The following is an 8,119-nucleotide window of genomic DNA, read 5'->3' as shown; positions in this document are numbered from 1 at the left end:
TTTGGTAAAAGACGAAAAAACCTAATAAGTCACCGGTTTCCAAAATAACCATTAACCAATGGAACTACGGTCCCAAAGAATAATGTATTCGCCCATTTTGTTTTTTTTTATTCTCAACGAGAAAGGATTTTTTTTTAATATACAACTTGCGAGATAATCAATGCGAAGTGTCACCAATCCATGATTATATGCTCTCTCTATAAAAATACACACGAGTCTTGTTGTTAGACTCATGTCACTCATCTAAGCAAAAAACTTTCGAGAGTTTATGTTTTCCGCTTTTTGTATAATATGGAATATGAGATTTCTATACGAGTCGTCCAATCAGAGGAAGGAGAAGAGAGTTTAAAAGTGTCTAAGCACTTAAGCAGCTACAACTATAATCATCCCGTGCGCTGAACAAAAGAGCGGTTCATCCCCAACCACAAACGTATTCACAAAATCAACCGTGTATTCAGTGGCGATGTGAAGATGTCTTATCTTGCCCCGTGAATTCAGCTGGAACTTTGACACGTGTATGTCCACGTGTGTTTGTGATTTTCGCTTTTTCTTAAAACGTGAGTGTAATGAGTCATCATAATAGATTAAGCCATATGATGATTATTAATACTAAAAAATAATAAAGCCCAATATTATAACCCGGCGAATTCGAATCAAAGTATATTGATACATGCCAATATATCATCTCTAAGTTTGGATTACCAAAAAGATTTATAACGTCATTAATGTTTACTTATTATACAATTCCGCAAGATTAATAATGAAATACTAGCAAAGAAGTTTGTCAAAAAAAAAAAAGAAATACTAGCAAAGAAAGGTCATACAGTCACACATAATGCTCACGTCCTTATTCCCTAAACTTATAGCAAAGAAAGGTCATACAGTCACACGACAAGCCATGTGCTAATGTCTCCTGCACGTGCCACAGATCTTCCTCCTCTCCACGCTTTATTACTCGCTTGCTTACTTCTAGAACCAACTGCGCCAAAGTGAACCGACTCACTCTTGGGCCAAACTTCCTACACTTTAACCTTTACTCCTTACGGGCTTTCCTCTGGTAATGATACAGGACAGATGGGTGATTAGCAGCATATGTATTGTTGGAGAAAATTTCTAAAGCGAAGAAAGAGCAAACGACAATTAAACGTTAACCAAGTACACTTATAAAATCCCACCTTACTATGAGATCCTTCTGTCAAACAAGAACATCGTAGTCCACTACTCCTAAGTCCTAAATATAGAAAATCCTCAAGTCTATAAATAAATAAAAGAGTACATGAAAAAGAGAAAATTTGAAAGCAACATCTCTCTTCTTAAATAGAAACCGATGCTAAACAAAAGCTTCCATGTGCTTGCCTCTACTTGCGGCTAAAAGACCTATAGCATCAAAAATTCCAGGAATTCCCAACGGCAGAAGGAAGGAAGACTCCTGACAGATGCCTCCGCAGCATCAGTAACCTGGATCAAGTAAATTCCATCAATAAACCAAATATAGCAGGACCCAACTTAACTCAAAATCAGAGTAAGATATATGATTATTCAAATTTCAAGAGAACCTCGCATATATATATAAACCCAAATAACTTCCAGTTAGTTCCCTTAACTTTGAGTATAGAACCCCAATAGTCAAGAAAGTTAGACCGTCCAACAAGCTTGTCCTTTTTATACTTTTGGACACAACTCTAGTATGACCCTCAAGAGAAAAAGAAATATGTTATCACCAATTCTAATTTATATGAATAATGAAGACGCTTCAGACACACCAAATTCAGAGGAATAGTAAGAGAGAACCAACCTTGCTCCAACGACCAAGCCCTTCCTGCTTAGCCAGCTCTTCAATCTGTAACAGCTCCGAAATGTAAGGACTAACCTTATCCTGATTCCATTTACAACCTCCTCTCCTTCAACATAGTTTTCCCAAATCTGTGGAACCACCATTTACGGTTTAGCAAGTTCAGTTGTTTTGGACGGGATGCGATTCTTAAGTTTTTTAAAAAAAAGAGATGTATCTTGGTCTCACCTTCAGTTTCTGTTTTTTAGCAGATCGTTCTGCCAATTCAAGAAGATGCGCTTCCAGAGTCTTGTCTGCACCAAATCCAGTCTGCATTTTTCGCCAGGCCGGCTTCAAGAAGGAACGTTGCTGCGTTGGTCCTTGGCTCCCACATTGATCCCAAGAAAGGGCCGGTTCTGTCCACAGTTTCAACTTCAATCTGTTACCAACCAAGACCATGTAAGACACTTATACAAAAGAGTATGATGTTACGTATCATGACCGTGTAATATGTCCATTTACCTCTGACGTCTCACTGCATGATCTTACGCCTCATGAAAGCAATAGCATCTTCTTAATAGGGTTCGCCACAGCCACGACATCTGACACTAGAGAATCTTTTAGCTTGAACCGATGTCCGCTCAGGGCATATTCCACAACCGCAGATATTGTCCTACTTCTGTGCAGGGATGGGAGAAAATCTTTTAGCCTTCTTGGCCGAGGCCACACTTAGGTCTGTGACGTGCATGACTGAAGAGTCCTTTGCAGATTGAATTCCCTTCTTCCCCGCAATAGCACGAGCTGCAGCACCCAGTAGAGCTTCGTAATGGTTTGAACTTTCTTCAAAGTCGCGATGTCTAACCACAGTCCCAAAGCCACGGGCAGTAATACTTTACCCACATTTTCACCCGTTTTTTCTTGCATAGAAGTTCTGCAGCTTTTAACTTCTTTTTGGCTTCTTCCTCCATCATGTTGGCACTCCACTCAACATACTTCTTAGCAAGACCCTGAGCAAAAGGAATAGCAACCAATGCAAAAACCTTTATTCAACACCATCAAATATCATATTTTCCAGCGATTTCGTATATCAGAAACGATGTGCTAAGTCTACCAAGAATTAAGTATGTAGAAACTAAATAGACGGAGGAAAAATTTTAGTTGTAGTTTCATGAACCTTTGGTTCTACCACCATCGTTGTGGCAAAGTCAAAAATTTATTGGCCAATCAGTTTCAATATGCAATCATGTCGAAAACAAATAACTATTTAGTTTAGACAACTTACGTTTTCAACCAGCTCAAGACCCGAGTCTTAACTTCTTCCCCAACAGAATAGTAAATTGACCCAATCAGATTTTGAACTTGTCAACACCTTCAAGAACAATGCGAAGCTGCAAAATCCCGCTTACTTTAGATCATCTAGATTTCAGATACAGATACATGTGAGTTACTTTGTTGCAATTCCTCCTGACATCTCTATTAGGAACACGAAGCTCAGTAAAGTACTTGGCTTCCATAGCAAACGGATCAGAGGAAACCTCCACGGACGATACTGCTGAGGCAGCGAGTCTCTGGGCTGATGTTAGAGGACCACGAGGCGCAGCTCCATTAGGAGCTGATGCAACATCTGTCTCCACAACAGTTTATTGCGCAGATCTCCTTCCCATCGATGGAGCCTACATAGAATATCACCGGCACTCTTACCAAGAAACTAAAATGTAAACCCCTCACATGGAAAAAAAGTCAGAAACAAGAATACACACCTGGAGTCCAGCAGCGAAACTTGCACAAACTGTAATTCAGGAAGAAGATAAACCCGGATGGTACTGCCATCACCGACTTGCTCAACAAAAGCTTCCATGTGCTTGCCTCTACTTGCGGCTAAAAGACCCATAGCATCAAAAATTCCAAGAATCCCCAACGGCAGAAGGAGGAAGACTCCTGACAGATGCCTCCGCAGCATCAGTAACCTGGATCAAGTAAATTCCATCAATAAACCAAATATATATATATATACATAGCAGGACCCAACTCAAGTCAAAATCAGAGTAAGATATATGATTATTCAAATTTCAAGAGAACCTCGCATATATATATAAACCCAAATAACTTCCAGTTATTTCCCTTTACTTTTAGTATAGAACCCCAATAGTCAAGAAAGTTAGACTGTCCAACAAGTTTGTCCTTTTTATACTTTTGGACACAACTCTAGTATGACCCTCAAGAGAAAAAGAAATCTGTTATCCCCAATTCTAATTTATATGAATAATGAAGACGGTTCAGACACACCAAATTCAGAGGAATAGTAAGAGAGAACCAACCTTGCTCCAACGACCAAGCCCTTCCTGCTTGGCCAGCTCTTCAAGCTGTAACAGCTGCGAAATGTAAGGACTAACCTTATCCTGATTCTGCTGGCCTGTCCATAGTAAAGGCTTTTCTCCACCATATCAGAAAGATGAGAGAACGCTATCTATTGAAATAGAAAATGTTTATTACCTTAGCCCAGCCGTTTTGAACAACAAGCTTAGCAAGATTTTCGTTACCAAAGTAAACGGACCCAAATTATCTTCCAGCAATAGCTTCCACTTTGAAAGTAACTCCTGCTTAAAAACGTAATATACAAACTGTAAAGAAAAATAATAGTTTCAATTAACAGCATAGGGCATAGAGTTTCAACTTAGCAAGCACCTACCTTCCCAATGCAAAGCTTCCTCAGGGATTCTCTGCTTTCCCACGCAAAGCAAACAATATCTATTCCGGCTATAAACAGTCAAGGTAATGTAGTCAAGCAACAGAGATGTTTCTGATCATCTATAACAGGAGTTTCTGGCTTTATAACTTACGAGCACATGCACGGTTTATTCAGTTCACATGATCTGACTTTCTTGCATACACTCTTCCTGGGGTTTCTGTGTAACGCATGTTTGGTTGGCTTCTCATCAAGTTTATGTAAGTCTGCAGAGAGGAGCACATGGTACAATTTGGTCTTAAAATCATGTTATAATCCCAATAAGCAAATGAAGGATTTCAACTTACCTCACTGATTGGACGGCACTGATCTGGAACTTCTGTACTATCTTCTTGTCCCGTCTCAAATGTACCTTTTTGCTTTAATGAAGGTGGAATCAGAATCTAAAGGTGGATAAACTGTAAATTAAGCAGTGGTTACCCTCTTAGCGCCTCTAGGAGCTCTTCTCTTCCATGTAAGTCCAAGTCTTTTCTTGCAGTCAAGATTCCAGCTTCATTTCTGACAACAACCAACCAAACAACCGTCAGTGTTTTCGATTTTTTAAACACGTAGTTGAAGCTGAAGGTTTTATTTATTACAAAACGCTTTGCAGTTCTGCTCCAGTAAAATCTTCTGTGTCCTCAGCTGCTTCTTGCAGCAACTCCTCCTTCTCATCTTCGGATCAGAAAAACTTATTTCTAGCATGAACCTTTACATACAAACATAACCTTCAGCTGAAGCACAAAGCCAAACCAAAACTCTCTTGATTCAAGAAAGTAAAAAACAAGTACCTTTAATATAGCCAATCTACCGTCTTTTGAAGGTAAACTAACTATGATTTTATCAAAACGCCATTTTCTCAGTAGAGCAGGATCAAGAACATATAATCTATGACTAATACCTGAAAAAGAAAAAGTCTATGATTAATAGCAAGAAAATGTTTGCTGAAAAAGAAACGTCATAGCAAAAAGAAAACATTACTTGTGATGTAGTAACTTAGCATAGATTGGTCTCGTTATATTGTCGATCCAAACGTAAAGCGAAACAAACAGAGCAAGTCTCATAGACCAAACCACAAAAGTGGCAACTGTAGTGTAGACTTCAGCTGGAACCACATCTACGTTGAAAACCTCTACATTGGCTATCTGCTGATGCAGCTTGGTCAAAACATCATTCAAACCAACAAATTGGCATTCGATCCAAAATTGAATTATCTCCCTTTTCGTGTCTTCTTCTTCTCCTAGAGGCTCCTCATCTTTACAATAAGGCAATATGACTGCACTAACAAAAACAATAGCATAACTGTAAGCAAAAGATTATAAGAAAAATGTGGAGAATTCTCAGTGACTTTGAAACCTGAAATTGTCTGTCCGTAATTTGAGTACTCCATGTACTGAACACAGTTGGAATCTAAGAGCTTCATGAAATCGCTAAAGTTGATCCGGTGAGATGTCTCGGGATCCCATTCTGTTCCCTTTAACTTCCCACGCATCGTTAACAGCGTCCAAACATCCCAGTAATAAACTTGTCTACCACCACCACATGAACAAAATTTGGCATTGTATCTGTCATCAAAAGAAAAAAAGAAAATCAAATCGTTGAAACATAAAATGAACAAACACATTCATCATATGAGCTTCCACACCACATAAACTCATAAAAAAATTTGAGACTTAGCTTCATATTCAATCAATTTCAGCTGCAAACCAACAACAAATCAGAGAAATATACATAAATGAGACACTCGTCATATCAGCTTCCACCATATAATCAAAATCCTACTTGACATTAACGAAATATAAGCTCAGTAATCTATTATAGCTTCAATTGAATCAATACATTGAAATCAATCTAATTCGCATTGACTTCAAAATTAACAAAGAGAACTATAAGTGATATGAGCTCAATCTTAGCTGCAAGCAGCAACAAAACACACACACACAACCAGAATCCAAATATAAACTTAGCAATGTGACGATTGAGGAAAGGATTGAAGTTCATACGAAGTAACATGAACGTCGCCGATCTCGCGGCCATGGGATTTGTACGTCTTGATTAGGATTCCGCGGTGAGGGTTCCATAGGCGGATGGTTCGATCCTTGCCGCACGTGAGAGCGTAGTTTCCGTCGCCGTTAAACCTCGCCGCTAAAACCGCCCCTTCGTGGCCTTTGAGCAAGTTCGCCTCTTTCGTCGGCAGCTCCGTCGTCGCGCTCATCTCCTTTTTTCTCGCCTGAAAGTTGTTACAGTTACGTTTCCACGTAATGGGCTTATTACTAAAAAAAATAGTCTTAATAGTTAGTTTCGATTTAATGGGTTTATAGAAAGCCCATTATGGTTGGGTTATAGATTCGACTGTTTGGATTATGCTACCAAATTGCATGATGATACATAACCCTTTTTGCTAAATTTTACACAAACTAGTAACGATTAACGATAACTTACAATTGTATACTAGATCTTGACCCGCGCTTTGGAAGCGCGGAATATTTTATGATGGAAATTTTTACTAATAACTTAATAAATATTTTGGTAATTTTTAAAGAGTGTGTATTTAAAATATTTTTGCATTTAAATCAGTATTTTTAAATTCAACCCGATTGTGATTATACCGGTTAATCCGAAGATCTGACAATTCAATTTAGGTTTTTTAAAATATTCATATTAAAAAAAATTAAAACCCGAGACTAACCGATTGAACTGATGGATGATCGATATGTAATCTAATATGATTTAAATTGTAATAGTTTCATAATTTGTAATCTTATAATCCAATTTTTGAAGTTCATTATTTTGCAATTTATGATATTATGACGTTTCTATAAAATTTTAAAGAGAAAATGATAGATATAAAATAATTAAGATTAATTATTGTATTATTTGGAAACATTGATAGTAGTATAAAAATATATTGTTTGTAAACATTGATAGTAGTATAAAGAAATAAGTATATTGTTTGGAAACATGGATAATATTATAAAGAAATGAACATTAGTGATTTAATGTAGGTTTAACTATAAAGTATAAATGTGTATTTAATTTAAAAACTTACAAAATAAATGTTAGGTCCAATAAAATGTTTCTGTTTTAATAAGATAGATTGTATTTTATAGTTCTATTTAAAACCACTATACATTGTTTTCAGAGTTGTTAGACAAAAAAAAACTCTCTAAAACAAATACTTGTTATATTTTAATCTATATAAAACTCTCTAAAAACATCAATTATTTTCTTGTATGAGTGTTCGTTACGTAATGGATACGTATAAGACAGAGAGATGCATGACAATAGAAGCTAATTAACTAACCACGATCGATTGTGATAGTTAATAGCAAAAGTTAAACGAACCAAAACCTCTTAATATTATAGAAACTTTGATGCCTTTTAGTTTTTTCTTATATAAATATTAGTTATATATTAAAATGCAAATTTGTATTTACAGTTTTACATTATAATTTTGACATGAATGCGCAGGAAATATGGTACTTTCCCTTATCCTCTTTTTGTAGCTTATTTTTCTGTTTCCATAATTTTGACATGATTGCATAGATAAATGAAGGGTGCATATGATTAAATAGTTATTTTAGAAGTTTACCATTATATTTTCTTTCACTCATTAACTTTTC

At 36.7% G+C, this 8,119-nt stretch overlaps 1 protein-coding gene across 2 annotated transcripts; it reads right to left on the bottom strand.

Moving 5' to 3' along the window:
• Window positions 1–681: 681 nt before the first annotated feature.
• Window positions 682–6,745, bottom strand: LOC130495235 (uncharacterized). Of its 2 annotated transcripts, XM_056986647.1 has the most exons (10): window positions 6,500–6,745; window positions 5,853–6,061; window positions 5,478–5,772; window positions 3,532–3,738; window positions 3,054–3,444; window positions 2,294–2,778; window positions 2,021–2,210; window positions 1,796–1,923; window positions 1,176–1,458; window positions 682–1,054 (listed from the first exon to the last, which is right to left on the bottom strand). In XM_056986647.1, the coding sequence occupies exons 1-5, from the start codon at window positions 6,709–6,711 to the stop codon at window positions 3,351–3,353; spliced, it is 1,017 nt and encodes a 338-aa protein (XP_056842627.1). In that variant the 5' UTR covers window positions 6,712–6,745; the 3' UTR covers window positions 682–1,054; window positions 1,176–1,458; window positions 1,796–1,923; window positions 2,021–2,210; window positions 2,294–2,778; window positions 3,054–3,350. The 2 variants fall into 2 exon arrangements, with proteins under 2 accessions (XP_056842627.1, XP_056842626.1); XM_056986646.1 differs by lacking the exon at window positions 682–1,054 and having other exon boundaries at window positions 1,119–1,458.
• Window positions 6,746–8,119: the final 1,374 nt, after the last annotated feature.

Source organism: Raphanus sativus, chromosome 5 (assembly GCF_000801105.2).
Source record: "Raphanus sativus cultivar WK10039 chromosome 5, ASM80110v3, whole genome shotgun sequence".
Taxonomy (NCBI): domain Eukaryota; kingdom Viridiplantae; phylum Streptophyta; class Magnoliopsida; order Brassicales; family Brassicaceae; genus Raphanus; species Raphanus sativus.
Note: the sequence above shows the minus strand (reverse complement) of the source record. Positions and strands in the feature narration are given on the sequence as shown.

What these genes read in the sequence shown, in the direction of transcription:
- LOC130495235 (XM_056986647.1), bottom strand. Translation starts at nt 6,711, where the DNA reads ATGAGCGCGACGACGGAGCTGCCGACGAAAGAGGCGAACTTGCTCAAA. An exon ending in GGCGACGTTCATGTTACTTC is followed by an intron (nt 6,062 to 6,499) that starts GTATGAACTTCA and finishes TTTTGATGACAG; the next exon opens with ATACAATGCCAAATTTTGTT. An exon ending in GTTTCGCTGCTGGACTCCAG is followed by an intron (nt 3,445 to 3,531) that starts GTGTGTATTCTT and finishes TATTCTATGTAG; the next exon opens with GCTCCATCGATGGGAAGGAG.